Source organism: Pristiophorus japonicus, chromosome 9 (genome assembly GCF_044704955.1).
Source record: "Pristiophorus japonicus isolate sPriJap1 chromosome 9, sPriJap1.hap1, whole genome shotgun sequence".
Taxonomy (NCBI): Eukaryota; Metazoa; Chordata; class Chondrichthyes; family Pristiophoridae; genus Pristiophorus; species Pristiophorus japonicus.
This window is the reverse complement of record NC_091985.1, coordinates 149,619,645-149,642,861: the sequence shown is the minus strand read 5'-3', so window position 1 is coordinate 149,642,861 and position 23,217 is coordinate 149,619,645. Positions and strand designations below refer to the sequence as shown.

At 46.1% G+C, this 23,217-nt stretch overlaps 1 protein-coding gene across 7 annotated transcripts in view; it reads left to right on the top strand.

Annotated features, from left to right (window-relative positions):
• Window positions 1-23,217, top strand: part of adgb (androglobin) — a 513,562-nt gene that overhangs the window by 343,421 nt on the left and 146,924 nt on the right. For all 7 annotated transcript variants that reach the window (XM_070889961.1, XM_070889958.1, XM_070889959.1 and 4 more), the window contains one exon: window positions 21,012-21,170. In XM_070889961.1, the coding sequence (XP_070746062.1) occupies window positions 21,012-21,170 (159 nt within the window). The remainder of the gene's footprint in view (window positions 1-21,011; window positions 21,171-23,217) is intronic.

The window sequence follows — 23,217 nt, the reverse complement described above, 5'->3', positions numbered from 1 at the left end:
CTATTGGATTCTCCGCATAATGTTCAAGGGCTTAATTTCTGAATTATATATTTAATATATGATATATGAAAACCAATCAAATAGATACAAATAAGGCTCAGCATGATTTTCCATCAAGGTCAGGATTGAGCTGTGCACTCTGCCTGAAATGTATGTATGTGGAAACCATGTGTTCAATGGTGCTCTTAAAAGGACAGACTTACTCTCTTGTATAATTTTTATAGTTTTATTTTTCAGTACCGTTTTTAGTGCTGATTTTTCTTGGGATTTTCTCTCTCACTCTTCTCAAGTTCTCTTATTTATTTTTAGATTTCTTTGCATCAGAATGTGAGGGTAATGAAACAAAAAGGAGAAAAATATTTGCAAAATTACAGTAAAACTGGGTAATTGCATTCTTTACAGAGCAAGAAGGGCTCAAGAAAGAGAGTTCTTGCAATATAAACTTTCACAGCAGCTTTCGAAACAACAAGGCATCTAAGTGCATGACTGGAGAATCTCACAACAACTCCTATGATTAAAATTAATCATAGGAGTTGCTTTTAAAAAGTCCCTGTGCGGTATTTAGTATGAAAGAAGGGATGGCAGATATATGAGTCCCTTACTACGAATGCTGCCAATAATAACCTGCAGATTTTAGCACAACTATCTGGCAGTGGCTGAGGTTAAAATGCTGTTAAGGTAGACTTTAAAGTTGTTTCCCGAAAACTGAAAACAATCAGTAATTTGTTTGCCTGTCTCGGTAATTGGTAAACACTTCACGCCAGTTGTGTTGGTATATCCCTGATCCGGGATGCTCAACAGGGGTTGTCTGGTGTAGGTCCTCTGTCAGATTGTGAAGATGGGGGATAAAAAGACTGGGACACACGGGTAGTCAGGTATTTAAACAGAGAAACGTAGAAACATAGAAATGTAGAAATTAGATGCAGGAGCAGGCCATTCGGCCCTTCGAGCCTGCACCGCCATTCAATATGATCATGGCTGATTTTGCAACTTCAGTACCCCACTCCCGCCTTCTCTCCATACCCCCTGATCCGCTTAGCCGTAAGGGCCACATCTAACTCCCTCTTGAATACATCCAACAAACTGGACTCAACAACTTCATGTGGTAGAGAATTCCACAGGTTCACCACTCTCTGGGTGAAAATGTTTCTCGGTCCGATATGGCTTACCCCTTATCCTTAGACTGTGACCACTGGTTCTGGACTTCCCCAACATCGGGAACATTCTTCCTGCACCTAACCTGTCCAGTCCCGTCTTAACTTTATATGTTTCTCTGAGATCCACTCTCATTCTTCTAAATTCCAGTGAGTATAAGCCTAGCCGATCCAGTCTTTCTTCATATGTCAGTCCTGCCATCCCGGGAATTAGTCTAGTGAACCTTCGCTGCACTCCCTCAATAGCAAGCACGTCCAAGGCTCAGAAGGTTAGAATGTACGGAGCTAATTAGAAGTTATTGGGGATACAGATCTACTGTATCAAAACCCCTCACATGTCTCTCCAATCCTTTTGAAGGCAGATCGAGAAAACACTTGGTAAGACAAGGCCAGATACAAATTGTTAAGCTCTGTATTTCACAGAAAGTGAACATTCAGAGCAACAATTATGATCGGACTCAATTCATTCAATCGGTACATAATAATACAGCATACTGCATTTCCCCACATCAGTAGGTATTCTTGTTTGACTTAAACAAAATTTGAATAACTGGAACTATGGGTGATGGCATTAAAAAATGATTGACTGCCCATTATGCATCCCAATTGACTTCAAAGGAAAGGAAAATTGGGCGAATGGGCAGCTTAACAATTTGCATCTGGCCTTGTCTTACCAAGTGTTCTCCCGATCCGCCTTCAAAAGGATTGGAGAGACATGTGAGGGGTTTTGATACAGTAGATAGGGAGACATTGTTTCCACTGGCAGGAGAGTCAGTAACTAGTGGACGCAGATTGGCAAAAAAGCCGGGGTGGAGATGAGAATTTATTTTACTCAGCAAGTTGTTATGAACATCTCCTGAGTATCCCCAATTATAATCGTTCAACCATCGGTGGCCATGCCTTCTGTTACCTCGACCCCAAGCTCTAGAACTCCCTGCCTAAACCTCTCCGCCTCTCCACCTCTCTTTCCCCCTTCAAGACAGTCCTTAAAACCTACCTCTTTAACCAAGCTTTTGGTCACCTGCGCTAATTTCTACTTATGCGGCTCAAATTTATAGCACATAATACTCCTACAAAGTGCCTTAGGACGTTTCACGATGCTAAAAGGCGCTATATAAATACAAGTTGTTGTTGTTGTTGGAGTGCACTGCCTGAAAAGGTGATGAAAGCAGATTCAATCGTAACTTTCAAAAGGGAATTGGATCTCGACTTAATAAGAGAAAAATTGCAGGGCTAGGAGGAAAGAGCGGGGGTGTGGGACTAATTGGATAGCCCTTTCAAAGAGCTGGCTCAGGCACAATGGCCCGAAAGGTCTTCTCCTGTACCATACGATTCTATGTGAAAAACACAAATAGCCGGTTCAGATCACAAGGGGGTACCACTGTTACATCCCTTCGTTACGCTATCGTATAATTACTGTGCAGTACTGGCGCACCCGTAAACGTAAAATAATTAGACTGCTTACAGGTGTGATCTGGGTTACCAATCCAGTAATGTCACGTTGGACTGGCAACACAAATATTATGAGTTGAAATACCATCGTGGTAAGTGGTGAAATTGAATTCAATAAATCTGGAAAAAAATAACCACGGAAGCAGCTGGATTGTTGAAAAAATTTTACTGGTTTACTAATGTCTTTCAGAGTAGCATCCGCTTCCAGGTATGGCCTACATGTGTCCGCACTATATGATGTATTCTTATTACTTTCTGAAGTGCTCCAGCAAGCCACTCCATTTTATAGTTATATCTATTTTTACGAAGAAAGTCCACCAAACTGTCCACTAGGAATGGTCAATAAATGCAGCCTTGTCAGCATGCCCCATATTCTGTGCATAACTGTATGTGCATGAGATGGACCACAATGTGTGTGGAAAGTGCATCCAGCTGCAGCTTCTGTCAGACCGCATTGAGGCACTGGAGCTGCGCATGGATTCACTCTGGAGCATCCGCAATGCTGAGGAAATCATGAATAGCACGTTTAGTGAGTTGGTCACACCGCAGGTAAAGGTTACAAAGGCAGATAGGGAATGGATGACCATCAGGCAGAGCAGGAATAGGAAGGGAGTGCAACAGTCCCCTGTGGTCATCTCCCTCCAAAACAGATATACCACTTTGGATATTGTTGGGGGAGATGGCTCATCAGGGAAAGGCAGCAGCAACAAAGTTCATGGCACCATGGGTGGCTCTGCTGTACAGGAGGGCAGGAAAAAGAGTGGGAGATCTATAGTGGTAGGGGATTCTATTGTAAAGGGAATAGATAGGCGTTTCTGCGGTCGCAATCGAGACTTCAGGATGTTATGTTGCCTCCCTGATGCAAGGATCAAGGATGCCTCGGAGCAGCTGCAGGGCATTCTGGAGAGGGAGGTGAACAGCCAGTTGTCGTGGTGCATATAGGTACCAACAATATAGGTAAAAAATGGGGTGAGATCCTACAAGCTGAATTTGTAGGAGCTAGTAGTTAAATTAAAAAGTATGACCGCAAAGGTAATAATCTCAGGATTGCTACCAGTGCCACGTGCTAGTCAGAGCAGAAATAGCAGGATTATTAAGATGAATACGTGGCTTGAGGAATGATGCAAGAGGGAGGGATTCAAATTTCTGGGATATTGGAACCGGTTCTGGGGAGGTGGGACCAGTACAAACGGGACGATCTGCACCAAAGCAGGACCGGAACCGATGTCCTAGGGGGAGTGTTTGCCAGTGCTGTTGGAGAAGGTTTAAACTAATATGGCAGGGGGATGGGAATCGATGCAGGGAGACAGAGGTAAGTAAAATGGGGCCAGAAGCAAAAGGTATAAAAGAGAAAATTAGAAGTGGAGGGCAGAGAAATCAAAGGCATAAATCAAAAAGGGCCACATTACAACATAATTGTAAAAGGACAAAAAGTGTAAAAAAAACAAACCTGAAGGCTCTGTGTCTCAATGCGAAGAGTATTTGTAATAAGGTGGATGAATTAACTGCGCAGATAGCTGTTAACGATATGATGTAATTGGGATTACGGAGACATGGCTCTAGGGTGACCAAGGCTGGGATTCAACATCCAGGGGTATTTAATATTCAGGAAGGATAGTCAGAAAGGAAAAGGAGGTGGGATAGCGTTGCTGGTTAAAGAGGAGATTAACGCAATAGTAAGGAAGGACATTAGCTTGGATGATGTGAAATCTGTATGGGTAGATCTGCGGAACACGAAAGGGCAGAAAACGCTAGTTGGAGTTGTATACAGACCACCAAACAGTAGGAGTGAGGTTGGGGATGGCATCAAACAGGAAATTAGGGATGCATGCAATAAAGATACAGCAGTTATCATGGGTGACTTTAATCTACATATAAATTGGGCGAATCAAACTGGTAGCAATACAGTGGAGGAAGATTTCCTGGAGTGTATAAGGGATGGTTTTCTAGACCAATATGTCAAGAAAGCAACTAGAGAGCTGGCCATCCTAGACTGGGTGTTGTGTAATGAGAGAGGGTTAATTGGCAGTCTTGTTGTGCGAGACCCCTTGGGGAAGAGTGACCATAATATGGTAGAATTCTTCATTAAGATGGAGAGTGACACAGTTAATTCAGAGACGAGAGTCCTGAACTTAAAGAAAGGTAACTTCGATTGTATGAGGCGTAAATTGGCTAGGATAGACTGGCAAATGATACTTAAAGGGTTGACGGCGGAGAGGCAATGGCAGACATTTAAAGATCACATCGATGAACTTCAACAATTGTACATCCCTGTCTGGCGTAAAAATAAAATGGGGAAGGTAGCTCAACCGTGGCTAACAAGGGAAATTAGGGATAGTGTTAAATCCAAGGAATAGGCATATAAATTGGCCAGAAAAAGCAGCAAACCTGAGGACTGGGAGAAATTTAAAATTCAGCAGAGGAGGGCAAAGGTTTTAATTAGGAGGAGGAAAATAGAGTACGAGAGGAATCTTGCAGGGAACATAAAAACTGACTGCAAAAGCTTCTATAGCTATGTGAAGAGAAAAAGATGAGTGAAGACGAATGTAGGTCCCTTGCAGTCAGAATCAGATGAATTTATAATGGGGAACAAAGAAATGGCAGACCAATTGAACAAATACTTTGGTTCTGTCTTCACTAAGGAAGACACAAATAACCTTCCGGAAATACGAGGGGACCGAGGGTCTAGCGAGAAGGAGGAACTGAAGGAAATCCTTATTGGTCAGGAAATTGTGTTAGGGAAATTGATGGGATTGAAGGATGATAAATCCCCAGGGCCTGATAGTCTATGTCCCAGAGTACTTAAGGAAGTGGCCCGAGAAAAAGTGGATGAAGTTGTGGTCATTTTCCAACATTCTATAGACTCTGGATCTGTTCCTATGGATTGGAGGGTAGCTAATTTAACCCCACTTTTTAAAAAAGGAGGGAGAGAAAACGGGTAATTATAGACTGGTTGAGCCTGACGTGAGTAGTGGGGAAAATGTTGGAATCAATTATTAAAAATGTAATAGCAGCGCATTTGGAAAGCAGTGACAGGATCGGTCAAAGTCAGCATGGATTTATGAAGGGGAAATCATGCTTGACAAATCTTCTAGAATTTTTTGAGGATGTAACGAGTAGAGTGGACAAGGGAGAACCAGTGGATGTGGTGTATTTGGACTTTCAAAAGGCTTTTGACAAGGTCCCACACAAGAGATTAGTGGGATTGAGGGTAATGTATTGACGTGGATAGAGAACTGGTTGGCAGACAGGAAGCAAAGAGTAGGAATAAACGGGTCCTTTTCAAAATGGCAGGCAGTGACTAGTGGGTTACTGCAAGGTTCAGTGCTGGGACCCCAGCTATTTACAATATACATTAATGATTTAGACGAAGGAATTGAATGTAATATCTCCAAGTTTGCAGATGACACTAAGCTGGGTGGCAGTGTGAGCTGCGAGGAGGATGCTCAGAGGCTGCAGGGTGACTTGGACAGGTTAGGTGAGTGGACAAATGCATGGCAGATGCAGTATACTGCAGATAAATGTGTGGTTATCCACTTTGATGGCAAAAATAGGAAGGCAGAATATTATCTGAATGATGACAGATTAGTAAAAGGGGAAATGCAACGAGACCTGGGTGGCATGGTACATCAGTCATTGAAAATTGGCATGCAGGTACAGCAGGCAGTGAAGAAGGCAAATGGCATGTTGGCCTTCATAGTGAGATGATTTGAGTATAGGAACAGGGAGGTCTTACTGCAGTTGTACAGGGCCTTGGTGAGGCTACACCTTGAATATTGCGTACAGTTTTGGTCTCCTAATCTGAGGAAGGACATTTTTGCTATTGAGTGAGTGCAGCGAAGGTTCACCAGACTGATTCCCGGGATGGCAGGACTGACATATGAAGAAAACTGGATTGACTAGGCTTATATTCACTGGAATTTAGAAGAATGAGAGGGGATCTCACAGAAACATATAAAATTCTGACGGGATTGAGCAAGTTAGATGCAGGAAGAATGTTCCCGATGTTGGGGAAGTCCAGAACCAGGGGTCGCAGTCTGAGGATAAGGGGTAAGCCATTTAGGACCGAGATGAGGAGAAACTTCTTCACTCAGAGAATTGTGAACCTGTGGAATTCTCTACTACAGGAAGTTGTTGGGGCCAGTTCATTAGATATATTCAAAAGGGAGTTAGCTGTGGCCCCGACGGCTAAAGGGATCAAGGGGTATGGAGAGAAAGCAGGAATGGGGTACTGAATTTGCATAATCAGCCATGATCATATTGAATGGTGGTGCAGGCTCGAAGGGCTGAATGGCCTACTACTGCACCTATTTTCTATGTTTCTAAGACCTAATAGCAGGATCTGTGGTTTAACCTTCCTTTACTCCCTCCAAATTTTTATGTTGAAAGATGTCCACGGTGAACTCCTTCAAGAGAGTCAAGCACTCATAATTTTGCAGCTCATGAGTCTTTTCCCTTGTAGTTTGTGCCATCTCATCATGTAAACAGATACATATTGAAAGAGCACATTCAGGTGCTCAACATGTAGGCCAACCTGTGTGCTAATAAGTGACTATGCTACTCGGGTTGTGTTACAATGATTTTCTATCCGAGCGCCCTTGAAGTTGTCGAAGCTTTCAATTAAATATTTCAGATTGAATGTGTGCTCGGCTAGAGTGTGGATTTGCATAGTAAGCAAAGAAAGAGATGTAGAGCTGTTTCGGGACTTGGCTTGGACCAGTAATAAATGTGCAGCAGGTTGACAGGCAAAGTTCGGCCATCTATCTGATAAGCACTCCTGATTGGGTAATCTTACCTTGGAAACTTCCTTGATGTGCAGCACTTTCCTTGAGGTTGAGCATTTAATGAGCATACAAACAATAACGGAAGGAAAAGATTATTTTGTCCATCCAGTCTGTCCAACATAACTGTGATGCCTTGTGCATCACAATATGTACACCCCACCTGAAACTATGTGATCTCTTGGGAGAGGTGAAAAGGTAGATAAAAAGCCAGGACAATTTTGGGGCAAAAGCTCCAGGAAATTCCTCTCCGATCCCCTTCGGCGATCGAAACTAGCCCAGGAGATCACTCTGGCCTGATAATTCTATACAGTACCTAACTTTTGTACGCGGTGATCTCCGCCCCAGCCAGAAACAGGTCCAGCTCTCGCTTGAAGGAATTCAGCGAATCTGTGCCCACCACCGCTGGCAACCTGTTAGAGGTCCACCATTCTCTGGGAAAAGAACAGCCTTGCATCTAACTTAGATTGGCCTTATACAAGTTAAAATTGTGACACCTGGTCCTCTCTAACCTATTTCTTCCATATCTGTTTTCAGGTCCTGCAGGTAGTGTATATAGTATTGAGCCTGTCTGCCATCTTTCAGGAAGTGTTGCCCTGCTGTTCCCTGGGTGCTCTGGAATGTCAAACAGATCAACCCTTCCATAGACAGGCCAGAGCATCGCACAGAACAAGCCATTCTGCCCTTTGCACTGTGCTAGCTCTCTGAAGGAGCAACCCACTTAATCCTAGTTCTCACATGCTTTCAAATTATTCTTTCAAAAATATCTCTACACTTCTCTTTTAAAAGCTATGATGATTTTGCTTCCACCACTGTTTATAGTAGTGTATTCCATGGCCTAACATCTTCTGTATAATCTCTTAATCTCTCCATTTGTTCTTTGGTGGTTTGCTTAAAATTATGCCCTTTAATGACCAGCTCACTGACCAGTGGAAATAGTTTTTATTGATTTAAGTTATCAAAAGTCCGAATTTAATTAATCTTTGTTAGATCCACTCTTCGCTTTCTCTGATCTAATGAAAAGAGCCAGTGTCTCTCTAGTTTCTTCTCATAACTAAAGCCTCTCCTTCTTGATATCTCTTCTGCACCCTCTCCATGCTCTTGACATCCTTCCTAAAGTAAGATACCTTAACGGCAACAGGCATCAGCGGGAGGCTTTGGATGTTGTGCCACTCCATCAAAGACTCCACTAATTACCTGTCTACCTGGGATCCACTTAGTACTTGTCCATGTCAAATCCTCACACAACATTGCAGCTCTTTCTTTGCTTACCATGCATAGCCACATTTGTTTTGCCACCACTGATTTTTGCCTGCCACTTCTTCTGCCCCATACAACAGGAAAGTAAGTTCAAAGTTCTTGCAGCCTTTGGGAAAACAAAAACTCTATTTTGTCCCCCACGTGTGGTCACTTACCAGCATCCCTTTAAATCCAGCACTCAGCTCTTTTAACGCCTTCTGAATCATGTCATCAATGTTCTGTATGGCAGCATAGTGATTATGTTACTGGACTAGTAATCAAGAGGCCGAGACTAAATTCTCCAGAGTCATGAATTCAAATCCCACCACAGCAGCTGGGGAATTTAAATTCAGTTAATTAAATAAATCTAGAATAAAAAGCTAGTACAGTTGTACGGGACCAGAGAATTTTCCGGACCACGGGAGGTCACGCCGACCCTAGCGTTGTCAGCAGTACCCTAGACTTATCGGGTACTGCTGACAACGATCCGGCCACGTTCTGCGCATGTGCTGCATAGAAGCCTACTGCGCAGCATTTCTCAGGTCCAGCTTTGGCGCCTCAGTCAGCCACCACACTCCTTGCTCCCTCTCCACACTGACCCGACCAAGGAGGAAACACCAGAAGCAGCAGGGAGAAGAGGAGCAGCCAGCCCTAGGACATAGCGCAGGTCGCGACCTCCCGCCGAGAATGATGCCGGACCAGGGATGTTACCAGACCAAAGAGTCCCGGACTGGAGAGGTACAACCTGTATCACTAATGGTGACCATGAAACTATCGGATTATCGTAAAAACCCATCTGTTTCAATAATGTCCCTGAGGGAAGAAAATCTGCCGTCCTTGCCTGGTCTGGCCTACATGTGACTCCAGACTCACAGAAGTGTAGCTGACTCTGCCCTCTGAATTGGCCTGGTCACTCAGTTGTACCAAACCGCTACATAGAAGTATACTAAGAATAAAACTGGTCGGACCACCCGGCATCGACCTAGGCACCAGACATGACAAAGGCACACTTAGCCCAGTCAACCCTGCAAAGTCGTCCTCACTAACATCTGAGGACTTGTGCCAAAATTGGGAGTGCTGTCCCACAGACTAGTCAAGCAACAGCCTGATATAGTCATACAAAATCATACCTTTCAACCTATGCCCTAGACTCCTCCGTCCTGACCCACCGTCAGGACAGACCAATCAGAAGTGGCAACAAAGTGGTATACAGTTGGGAGGAAGTGGCCCTGGGAGTCCTCAACATTCACTCCAGACCTCATAAAGTCTCATGGCTTTAGGTTAAACATGGACAAGGAAACTTCCTGCTGATTACCATGTACTGCCCTCCCTCAGTTGATGAATCAATACTCCTCCATGTTGAACAACACTTGGAAGCAGCACTGAGGGTAACAAGGGCCTAGAATGTACTCTGGGTGGGGGACTTCAACGCCCATCACCAAGAATGGCTCTGTAATACCACCACTGATCGAGTTGGCCGAATCCTGAAGGACATAGCTGACAAACTGGGCCTGCGGTAGTTCGTGGGGGAACCAACACGAGGGAAAAACATACTTGACCTCATCCTCACCAATCTACCTATTGCAGATGCATCTATCCACAATAGTATTGATAAAAGTGACCACTGCGCAGTCCTTGTGGTCTTCACACTGAAAACACCCTCCATTGTACTGTGTGGCACTGCCACCGTGCTTCAGCCAGTTGGCGTGGTACATATAGGTACCAACGATATAGGTAAAAAACGGGATGAGATCCTATGAGATGAATTTAAGGAGCTAGGAGTTAAATTAAAAAGTAGAACCTCAAAGGTAGTAATCTCAGGATTGCTACCAGTGCCACGTGCTAGTCAGAGAAGGAATCGCAGGTTAGCCCAGATGAATACGTGGCTTGAGGCGTGGTGCAGAAGGGAGGGATTCAAATTCCTGGGGCATTGGAACCAGTTCTGGGGGAGGTGGGACCAGTACATACCGGACAGTCTGCACCTGGGCAGGACCAGAACCAATGTCCTAGGGAGAGTGTTTGCTCGTGCTGTTGGGGAGGAGTTAAACTAATCTGGCAGTGGGATGGGAACCTATGCAGAGAGACAGAGGGAAACAAAATGGAGTCAGAAGCAAACGATGGAAAGGAGAATAGTAAAAGTGGAGGGCAGAGAAACCCAAGGCAAAAAACAAAAAGGGCCACATCACACCAAAATTCTAAAGGGGCAAAGTGTGTTAGAAAGACAAGCCTGAAGGCTCTGTGCCTCAATGCGAGGAGTATTCGGAATAAGGTGGACGAATTAACTGCGCAGATAGCAGTTAACGGGTATGATGTCATTGGAATCACGGAGACATGGCTCCAGGGTGACCAAGGCTGGGAACTCAACATCCAGGGGCATTCAGCATTTAGGAAGGATAGACAGAAAGGAAAAGGAGGCGGGGTGGCATTGCTGGTTAAAGAGGAAATTAATGCAACAGCAAGGAGGGACATTAGCCTGGATGATGTAGAATCGGTATGGGTGGAGCTGCGGAATTCCAAAGGGCAGAAAACACTAGTGGGAGTTGTGTACAGATCACCAAACAGTAGTAGTGAGGTTGGGGACAGCATCAAACAAGAAATAAGGGAGGTGTGCAATAAAGGTACAGCAGTTATCATGGGCGACTTTAATCTACATATTGATTGGGCGAACCAAACTGGTAGCAATGCGGTGGAGGAGGATTTCCTGGAGTGTATTAGGAATGGTTTTCTCGACCAATATGTCGAGGAACCAACTAGAGAGCTGGCCATCCTAGACTGGATGATGTGTAATGAGAAGGGACTAATTAGCAATGATGTTGTGCGAGGCCCCTTGGGGAAAAGTGACCATAATATGGTAGAATTCTTTATTGAGCTGGAGAGTGACACAGTTAATTCGGAAACGAGGGTCCTGAACTTAAGGAAAGGTAACTTCGACGGTATGAGGCATGAATTGGCTAGAATAGACTGGCAAAGGATATTTAAAGGGTTGACGGTGGATAAGCAAATGGCAAACATTTAAAGATCACATGGATGAACTTCAGCAATTGTACATCCCTGTCTGGAGTAAAAATAAAACGGGGAAGGTGACTCAATCATGGCTAACAAGGGAAATTACAGATAGTGTTAAAGCCAAGGAAGAGGCATATAATTTAGCTGGAAAAAGCAACAAACCTGAGGACTGGGAGAAATTTAGAATTCAACAGAGGAAGACTAAGGGTTTAATTAAGAGGGGGAAAATAGAGTATGAGAGGAAGCTTGCAGGGAACATAAAAACTGACTGCAAAAGCTTCGATAAATATGTGAAGAGAAAAAGATTAGTGAAGACAAACGTAGGTCCCTTGCAGTTGGATTCAGGTGAATTTATAATGGGGAATAAAGAAATGGCACACCAATTGAACAAATACTTCAGTTCTGTCTTCACAAAGGAAGACACAAATAACCTTCCAATTGTACTCGGGGATAGTAGGTCGAGTGAGAAGGAGGTACTGAAGGATATCCTTATTCGGCGGGAAATTGTGTTAGGGAAATTGATGGGATTGAAGGCCGATAAATCCCCGGGGCCTGATAGTCTGCATCCCAGAGTACTTAAGGAAGTGGCCCTAGACATAGTGGATGTATTAGTGATCATTTTCCAACAGTCAATCGACTCTGGATCAGTTCCTATGGACTGGAGGGTAATTAATGTAACACCACTTTTTAAAAAAGGAGGGAGAGAGAAAATGGGTAATTATAGACCGGTTGAGCCTGACATCAGTAGTGGGGAAAATGTTGGAATCAATCATTTAGGATGAAATAGCAGCGCATTTGGAAAGCAGTTACAGGATCGGACCAAGTCAGCATGGATTTATGAAAGGGAAATCATGCTTGATGAATCTTCTGGAATTTTTTGAGGATGTAACTAGCAGAGTGGACAAGGGAGAAGCAGTGGATCTGGTGTATTTGGACTTTTAAAAGGCTTTTGACAACGTCCGCACAAGAGATTGGTGTGCAAAATCAACGCGCATGATATTGGGGGTAATTTACTGACGTGGATAGAGAACTGGTTGGCAGACAGGAAGCAGAGAGAGTCGGGATAAACGTGTCCTTTTCAGAATGGCAGGCAGTGACTAGTAGTGTGCCGCAGGGCTCAGTGCTGGTACTCCAGCTCTTTACAATATAAATTAACGATTTAGATGAAAGAATTGAGTGTAATCTCTCCAAGTTTGCGGATGACACTAAACTGGGTCGCAGTGTGAGCTGTGAGGAGGACGCTAAGAGGCTGCAGGTTGACTTGGACAGGTTAGGTGAGTGGGTAAATGCATAGCAGATGCAGTATAATGTGGATAATGTGAGGTTATCCATTTTGGGGGCAAAAACACGAAGGCAGAATATTATCTGGATGGCAGCAGATTAGGAAAAGGGGAGGTGCAACGAGACCTGGGTGTCATGGTTCATCAGTCACTGAAAGTGGACATGCAGGTACAGCAGGCGGTGAAGAAGGCAAATGGTATGTTGGCATTCATAGCTCGGGGATTTGAGTATAGAAGCAGGGAGGTCTTACTGCAATTGTACAGGGCCTTCGTGAGGCCTCACCTGGAATATTATGTACAGTTTTGGTCTCCTAATCTGAGGAAGGACGTTCTTGCTATTGAGGGAGTGCAGCGAAGGTTCACCAAACTGATTCCAGGAATGGGTGGACTGACATATGGGGAGAGACTGGATCAATTAGGCCTTTATTCACTGGAGTTTAGAAGGATGAGAGGGGATCCCATAGAAACGTATAAGATTCTGGTGGGACTGGACAGGTTGGATGCAGGAAGAATGTTCCCGATGTTGGGTAAGTCCAGAACCAGGGGACATAGTCTTAGGATAAGGGGTAGGCCATTTCGGACTGAGATGAGGAGAAACTTCTTCACTCAGAGAGTTGTTAACCTATGGAATTCCCAGCTGCAGAGAGTTGTTGATGCCAGTTCATTGGATATATTCAAGAGGGAGTTAGATATGGCCCTTACGGCTAAGGGGATCAAGGGGTATGGAGAGAAAGCAGGAAAGGGGTACTGAGGGAATGATCAACCATGATCTTATTGAATGGCGGTGCAGGCTCGAAGGGCCGAATGGCCTACTCCGGCACCTATTTTCTATGTTTCTATGTTTCTCAATGGAATAGATTCAGAACAGATCTAGCAGCTCAAAACTGGGCATCCATGAGGCACTGTGGGCCATCAGCAGCAACAGAATTGTATTCCACCATAATCTGTAACCTCATGGCCTGGCATATCCCTTATTCTACCATTAGCATCAAGCCAGGGGACCAACCCTGGTTCAAGAAGGAGTGTAGAAGAGCATGCCAGGAGCTGCACCAGGTTTACCGAAAAATGAGATTCCAACCTGGTGAAGCTATAACACAGAATTCATCATCATCATAGGCAGTCCCTCGAAATCGAGGAAGACTTGCTTGAACTCTAAAAGTGAGTTCTTAGGTGACGGAACAGTCCAATATGGGAATTACAGTCTCTGTCACAGGTGGGACAGACAGTCTTTGGAGGAAAGGGAGGGTGGGACTGGTTTGTCGTACACTCCTTCCGCTGCCTGCGCTTGTTTTCTGCATGCTCAGCGCCCTCCCAGATGCACTTCCTCCACTTAGAGCGGTCTTTGGACAGGGACTCCTAGGTGTCGGTGGGAATGTTGCATATTATCAAGGAGGCTTTGAGGGTGTCCTTGAAATGTTTCCTCTGCCCACCTGGAGCTCGCGTGCTGTATTGGAGTTTTGAGTAGAGCGCTTGCTGTGGGAGTCTTGTGTCAGGCATGCGAACAATGCGGCCCGCCCAACGGAGCTGGTCGAGTGTGGTCAGTGCTTCGATGCTGCGGATCATCATCATAGGCAGTCCCTCGGAGTCGAGGAAGACTTGCTTCCACTCTAAAAATGAGTCCTTCGGTGGCTGAACAGTCCAATACGAAAACCACAGTCCCTGTCACAGGGGGGACAGATAGTCGTTGAGGGAAACCGTGGGTGGGACTGGTTTGCCACACGCTCTTTCCGCTGCCTGCGCTTGATTTCTGCATGCTCTCGACGATGAGACTCGAGATGCTCAGCGCCCTCCCAGATGCACTTCCTCCACTTAGGGAAGTCTTTGGCCAGGGACTCCCAGATGTCAATGGGGATGTTGCACTTTATCAGGGAGGCTTTGAGGGTGTCCTTGTAATGTTTCTTCTCCCTACCTTTGGCTCGTTTGCTGTGAAGGAGTTCCCAGTAGAGCACTTGCTTTGGGAGTTTCACATCTGGCATGCGAACAATGTGGCCTGCCCAGCGGAGCTGATCAAGTGTGGTCAGTGCTTCAATTCTGGGGATGTTGGCCTGGTCGAGGACGCTAACGTTGGTGTGTCTGTCCTCCCAGGGGATTTTCAGGATCCCAGGGATGTTGGCCTAATCGAGGACGCTAACACAGGATTACAAGCATGATAAACAGCGGAAGCAGCATGCTATAAACAGAGCTAAGCGATCCTACAATCAATGGAACAGATCAAAGCTCTGTAGTCCTGCCACATCCAGCCATGAATCATGGTGGACAATTAACCAATTAACTGGAGCTGGAGGCTCCATGAACAACCCCATCCTTCATGGCGAAGTCCAGCACCTGAGTGCAGAAGACAAGGCTGAAATATTCTCAACCATCATTAACCATCTTGGCCTCCTCCTGAGGTCCCCACCATCACAGAAGCCAGTCCTCAACCAATTTAATTCACTCCGCTTGACCTCAAGAAACGGCTGAGCGCACTGGATACAGCAAAGATTATTGACCCCGACAACATCCTGGCTGTCGTGCTGAAGACTTGTGCTCCAGAACTCGCTGCACCTCTAACCAAGCTGTTCCAGTACAGCTACAACTCTGGCATCTACCCAACAATGTGGAAAATTGCCCAGTTATGTCCTGTCCACAAAAAGCAGGACAAATCCAATCCGTCAGTTACCATTCCATCAGTCTACACTCAATCATCAGCAAAGTGTTGGAAGGTGTCATTGACAGTGCTTTCAAGCGAAGGAACATAGCCTAGCGGTTATGTTACTGGACTAGTAACTCAGAGTCCTGGACTAATAATCTGGAGACACGATTTGAAATCCCACCACGGCAGTTTGTGAATTTGAATTCAATTAAATAAATCTGCAATAAAAAACTATTACCAATAATTATGACCATGATGCTGTCGAAAAAAACAAACTAGTTCACAAATATCCTTGGGAACCTGCCATCCTTAACCAGTCTGGCCAATATGTGACTCCCACACGCATAGCAATGCAGTTGACTCTTAACTGCCCTCTGAAACAGTTGTATCAAACCGTTACAAAAGAATTCACCACACAGACTGCAGCGGTTCACCACCACTATCTCCAGGGCAATTGGGGATGGGCAATAAATGTCGGCCTTGCCAGCGACGCACACATCCTGTGAATGAATAAATTCATTCCGCCAGGATCACTCAGCTCTAAACCTCATTACAGCCTTGGTCCAAACATAAATTCTAGAGGTGAGGTGAGTTGACATCAAGGCTGCATTTGACTAAGTGTAAAATTTAAATCAATGGGAATCAGGGGGGGAAACGCTCCACTGGCTGGAGTCATATGTGGCACAAAGGAAGATGGTTGTGATTGTTGGAGGCCAATCATCTCACCTCCAGGACATCACTGCCAGAGTTCCCCAGGGCAGTGGCCTAGGTTCAACCATCATCAGCTGCCTCATCAATGACCTTCCCTCCATCAAAATCAAACTCCATCAGTGCTGCACCAGAGTGTCAACATGGTTTTTGTGCTCAAGTCTCCAGAGTGGGGCTTTAACCTACAATTTTCTGACTCAGACACGAGTGTGCTACCGACTGAGTCTCAGCTGATACCGAAAGGCCTTTGTGTTTGGACTGGTAAAGTGTGTATCTTTGCTGAATCAGCCCTTTGATATAATAATGGGCACTTTTCCAAGTATGCCACAATAGCAGGCACCGTTGATTTCAACGGATGGAAAATGTGATGTTGTGATTAGTGTTGGCAGCAGACATGGCTCCCTGTTGCCACTCAGAAAATCACCCCACAGCTTTCAAATACTGTGGGTGCTGCCCCATACCAGACTTGAAGTGCCTCTGTTGAATACAACACTTTGGGGCCAAGTTTCGGCCTGAGTTGCTCCTGTTTTTTTGGAGCAACTGGTTTAGAATGGAGTATCTTCGAAATTGCAATTCTCGACATTTAGTTTGCTCCAGTTCTAGTCAGTTAGAACAGTTTCAGTTTGGAACAGATTTTTTTTTCAAAAGGGGTCGTGTCCGGCCACTTAAGCCCGTTTTGAAAGTTTAGGCAGTGAAAACATACTCCAAACTAACTTCGAATGGAATAAGTGTAGATTTTTGTACGCTCAGAAAAACCTTGTCTACACTTAGAAAATCAGGCGTAGGTTACAAATCAGGCATAGGGAATGGGGGGGGGGGGGGCGGGGGGGGGTTTAAAAGGAAGTTTACAAACATTAAACACTTCCAGTTTTACAAATAAAGAGCCATCATCAATAATAAATGATAAATACATCAATAAATCAACCAATAAATCAATCAAAAAAATTAATAAAAAATTAAAAAAATTATAAAATCAACAAATAAAACATTTTCTACTTACCGACTGCAGCACCGGGAGTCCTCCAACAGCGTGCTGGGACGGCCCCCCCAGTGTGTCTCTGTCAGTGTCTCTATCTGTCTGTCTGTCTGTGTGTGTGTCCCTCACTCTCTGTCTGTCAGAGTCTGTGTTTCTGACAGCGAGGAGAGGGGGAGGAGGGGGGGGAAGGAGGGGAGGGAGGGAAGGAGAGAGGAGGGAGGGGGGAAGGAGAGATGAGGGAGGGAGGGAATGAGAGAGGAGTGAGGGAGGGAAGGAGAGAGAAGGGAGTGAGGGAAGGAGAGAGGAGGGAGTAAGGAAAGGAGAGAGGAGGGAGGGAGGGAAGGAGAGAGGAGGGAGGCAGGGAAGGAGAGGAGAAGAAGGAAGGGAGGAGAGGGAAGGGAGGAGAGGAGAGGGGAGGGAGGGAAGGAGGAAGGGAGAGAGGAGAGGGAGAGGGGAGGGAGAGGAGAGGGGAGGAGGAGAGGGGAGGGAGGGAGGGGAAGGAAAGGGGGGAGGGAGGGAAGGAGAGGGGAGGAAGGGAGGGAAGGAGAGGGGAGGAAGGGAGGGAAGGAGAGGGAAGGGAGGGAGAGGGGAGGGAAGGGAGGGAGAGGGAAGGGAGAGGGGAGGGAAGGGAGAGGAGAGGGGAGAGAAGGAGGCTGAACTGGGCCCAAGACTTTGGACTGGATTTACAGGTAGGTGGGGAGGGGTCGCGGAGATTGGGGGGGGTGGGAGGAAGAGAGTCGCGGAGGTCGGTGGGGGGGGAAGAGAGTCGGGGGGGGGGAAGAGAGTCGCGGGGGGGGGAAGAGTGTCGCGGAGATCGGGGGAGGGGAAGAGAGAGTCGCGGAGGTCGGGGGGGGGAAGAGAGAGTCGCGGAGGTCGGGGGGGGGAAGAGAGAGTCGGGGGGGTGGGAAGTGAGAGTCGCGGAGGTCGGGGGGGGGAGAGAGCGTCGCGGAGGTCGGGGGGGCGGAAGAGAGTCGCGGAGGTCGGGTCGCCGGGGGAGGGGGGGGAGCCGCAGAGGTCGGGTCGCCGGGGGGGGGGGTGAGCGGAGGTCGGGTCGGGTCGAGCGGGGGGAGCGGACGTCGGGTCAGCGGGGGGGGGGGGGGGGAGCGCAGAGGTCGGGTCGGGTCGCCGGAGGGAGGGGGGGAGCGGAGGTCGGGTCGCAGTGGGGAGGGGGGGAGTCGCAGAGGTCGGGTCGCCGGGGGGGGGTGAGCGGAGGTCGGGTCAGCGGGGGGGGGAGCGCGGAGGTCGGGTCGCCGGAGGGGTGGGGGGGAGCGGAGGTCGGGTCGCAGTGGGGGAGTTGGGGGAGCGGAGATAGGTTCGCCGGGGTGGGGAGAGCGGGAGTCAAGTCGGGTCGGGTCCGGTCGGGTGGGAGGTGAGCCTTATCCACGCAGCGCCAGTGAGGCCATTCAGCCAGGGCTAGAGGCTGCGTGCTTCGGGCCCCTCCCACAGTTTTGGGCGCCTGGAGCTACTGCACATGCACGCCTACTGTAGCGCGCATGTGCAGAGGTCCCGGCACTGTTTTCAGCGCAGGGACCTGGCTCCGTCCACCACAGCTCATGCTGCGCCGCGCCCAGCTCCAGAGGACCTGCAGGGAGCCGGAGAATAGATGAGTTTTTTTTAGGCGCACTATGGCGCGAAAAACGGGCGTCCAGGTCCGGGCTGCGCCGTTTTAGATGCGGCCCGAAACTTGGGCCCTATATTTCCATTCTTCTAAAATGCATAGGGCTAGAACCTCCACTTTTTTTGCCTGCTTAACGACCACTTAATGGCTGAAATAACGTATAACACCCAGATATTGCCCATTTTTGGCACAAAATGGAAACTGATGGGCTTTCTTAGGAGACTTATCGCCGAGGGCTATTTTCCCCATGTGCTTAACGGCAAGAAAAAATATTACTGCCCGCCCACTCTTTTTGGGCGAAATCAGCAGAATGGACGATTTCAACGCCCATATTATCGCCCAGCGTTACTTTCCTCATGGACTTAATGCCGAGGTTCAATAATAACGCCCGCCGACTGTTTTTTCTCGTAAAGAGCATATTTACCCAAACTAACGGCCATGGAGATCACCCACCGCCAATTTCACCACCTCGCACACATATCGCCCAGAATATCACCCGCTCAAAAAACCGCCCACAAAAAGTGGAACTAGCCGGGACGGACACCAGCGGTGTGGCTGGCATTTGTTAAATCCCACTCTTACGTGAGGAGCTGATAGCGGAAAGATTTGCCTGAAAGAGCGCTGATGTGAGTGACAACGCTGACACACTGCTGTGTGTGTGCAGCTCAGAGATCAATGGTGCCCATCACATTGGTGCCAGTTAAAGTTTACGTTGATTGATGTTGAGTTGTATTTAAACCTTTCAGGGTAAGGAATCATCAGTGTGTAATGGTCCAGCTATCTGAGACAATGCGCAACAAGGTTATGTTCAATAACAAAAGTTTAATACCAACATTGGTCTGAAATCATAAGTATCACAGCCAACCCCACCCACACCCCACTTTTTCCACCATTGACATAAATCACATGGTCAACATGTCCAGCAACACAGAATACAGTTCCTATACATTGCAACAAATTGCATACACCCAGATGGAGATATAATACAGCCATCACCTGCGCACATGCACCTCACTTTCCTTCTCCCCTTTCTTTCTTCTCCCCACCTCTATACCTTCCCCTCCTCGCTCTACGGCGCCTGGCCGAGGAGCTCCTCAGGCGGTGCCTCATTGAGGGGGATGAAGGCAGATGCGGTGGGTGCACGGGTACGGTAGCAGGGGGTGCTGAGGGGGCAACATTTTCTGATGCAGAAGCAGGATCTTGGTCCTTGCTCTCATCTGTCATTCGCAATGGTGGTGCGGAACTTAGGGGTGAAGTGCCGTGCTCAGGGACCACTGGGAGCCCTCTGCCACCACTGTTCCTGGCTACCATTTCCAGGGCCTCCTCCATCCCTTTCTGTTTTATCTTATTTGTTGGACAAAAACTCGGTGTCAACTATGTTCTTGGTGCTTCGTAGGCTTTTTGCTACAGGTAAATTTCCGTCGTGCCTCCCACAACAGCCAGACAAACACACACCTCAGCCACACACACTTTCAGTGTCTCTGAGCTCACTCTCGTTCTGTCTCCTCTTCTGCACATGTCATGATGACCTTTGACCTTCTGAATCACAGGAATCAAGCGTTGCCATTGCCGTTGCTAAGGACGGCCACACTTTACGGCAGAAGGTCAAAAAATTTATCACTACTGCCCGTTTGATATCGCTCACGGTAACACCCATTTTCAAATAAGTGTTTTGAGAATGGGCGAGAAGCCGATGATCTGAAAACCCTTTTTTACCGCCACGCCGGAAATAACGCCCATTTTTGGGCGATAAGCTCAAAAGTGGAGGTTCTAGCCCATAGATTCTGCAATCAGTGTGCACAACCAGCAAATGTTAAACCTATCTTCAGATACTTCACTGTAGTTATGTAAGGAGCAAAGAGCAAAGATAATTATCAATAAATGGTGTGTATCAGAAATTTGCTTGTGGAGATCAAAGCATCACGTGATTTTATGTCCATTGGAAGTGAGAACGCTCTTATGTCAAATCTACCTTCAAAGTATATATTCTTGGATCTATACAGATCTACCGTCAGTGTATATATTTTGGGAGTACATAGATCTGTCCTCATTGTATATATTTTGGGAGTACATAGATCTGTATTCTGTAGTATATAGATCTTATTATGAAGATATGAAATATTGCAGTGCAAAGCTTGACTCTCTTGACTTGTGTAAATCAACAGGAGAGCACGCGATTTATTCAGAAGGCTGTCAGTATCATGAAAGCCATAGAAAATATGATACATAGCTTCGGTGATCAGCAAGAATTTCACAACGCTTCGATGGAACTGGAGCTTGCTCTCCAATTTCAAGACAAGAACATGGCTGACGAGCAAAAAGAGGTGAACTGATTGAAGAGTATTGGTTAGAGTCTCCAAAAAATTATTGTACGGGAAAACAAAACATTTTACCACATTACAGGAAAGATGTGATTGCACTGGAAAGGGTGCAAAGGAGATTTACAAAAATGTTGCCTGAACTGGAGAATTTTGGCTCTGAGGAAAGATTGGATAGGCTGGTGTTGTTTTCTTTGGAACAGAGAAGGCTGAGGGGAGACCTGATTGAGGTGTATAAAATTATGAGGGGCCTGAATAGAGTGGATAGGAAGGAACTGTTTCCTTTGGCAGAGGGGTCAACAACCAGGCGGCATAGTTTTAAAGTAATTGGGGGGAGATTTCAAGGAGATAGGAGGGGTACTTTCTTCACCCAGAAGGCGGTTGGGGTCTGAAACTCAGTGCCTGAAATAGTGTTAGAGGCAGAAACCCTCACCACATTTTAAAAATACTTGGATGTGCACTTAAAGTGCCGTAACCTACAGGGTTACGGACCAAGAGCTGGAAAGTGGGATTAGGCTCTTGGTCAGCCAGCACGGACACGATGGGCTGAAATGGCCTCCTTCCATGCTGTAAATTTCTGTCTCAATTTTCCTACTTACTTTAAATGCGTTACCACAAATGTTAAATTAATGCCATTGTAAATCTATGGATATGTTTCACCTCATTTGCTGTTCTTTTACCCAAACGAGAAGTGTAGTAGCTAGTATGCTTGCATCATATACATCAAATGCACTATCCATTTAATCCCATTCCCCAGACACTTTGAACATTTCCTTTTAGTATTTATCCATTTTTTTAAAAGCAATTATAGATTCTGCTTGCACCACTGTAGAGCATTCCATGTCATAACCTTTCATTTTGTTCTTTGGTGATTATTTTAAAATAATGCCCTCTAGTTAGCAGCTGACTGATCAGTGGAAATAGTTTTTCTTGACTTAACATAACAAAACTCCTGATTTAATTTATCAAAATGCTTAATAACTTTGAACACCTCTGTCAGAACCTCTCCTAACATTCTCTGTTGCAATGAAAAGAGCTCCAGTTTCTCTAATCTCATTTATAACCTTAGTGAATCCCCTACCAAACTGTTCTGCCATCGCCCCAGGTTGGATCTGTTTCACCCTAGGCATCCTCTAGCATGATCACTGCAGTACCCATCACCCTCTCCCAGATCAGCATACTACCAACTTTGCAATATCGACCACTCCTCCCCTACCTCATCACCACTGCTGCTTCAAGATTTGACTCCACACCGGCCGTCTAAGCCCCTCTGTGCACAAACTCTTAACTTGTCCAGTACTTTGGGAACTCTTCAATTTAGCACTCACCCAGTCCCACGCCCCCATTATATCTAACGACCCTGAAATCCTGGTTCTGGGCTTCCCGCGGGCGGTCACCTGAAAAGAAGAAAAAATATGCGCACTTACCTTTAGCTCCAGTGCCCACTAGTGATTGCGGTTTTAGACCTAAGAGGCATGCACATCGGAGCGTGTGCACGTCTGAACGGATGTAGAGCTGGAGCTGGAGTCACATGGGCCTGGACACCCAATCAAGGTAAAGGATTTTCTCATTCATAATAATGGGAACTCCGTAAGTAGTTCCCCAAACACCTAAACACAAATAAAAAATTAAAAAAACACCCACATACTTAAATTAAAGTTAATTAATGTGTTAAAAAAAAATCTGAATTTTTTTTTTGTAAGTTTTGTAATTATGGTTTAAAATAAACTTACCTTAGTGGGCAGGTTTTTTAACATAAAAATGTGTTTTAAAATTTTATTTTTATATGTTTTAAAACTTTTACGCTGGTAAAAGTAGGCTATGCACCTGCTTTTACCAGACACACGAGTTTTAAGGACATTCGCTGGGCAAGAGATGGGCAAATAGCGCAATCTTTCCCATGCGAATGTCCTTGCTGCCGAGATATGTTGGATCTGTGAAGCCAGAACTTGACAAATCGGAAAAGCCGGCTTTTCGGCACATGCGCATTACACGCTGAAAACTGGCTTTTGCAGGGCCTCGCCGGGTCCGTACACACTCTGTATGGACCCAA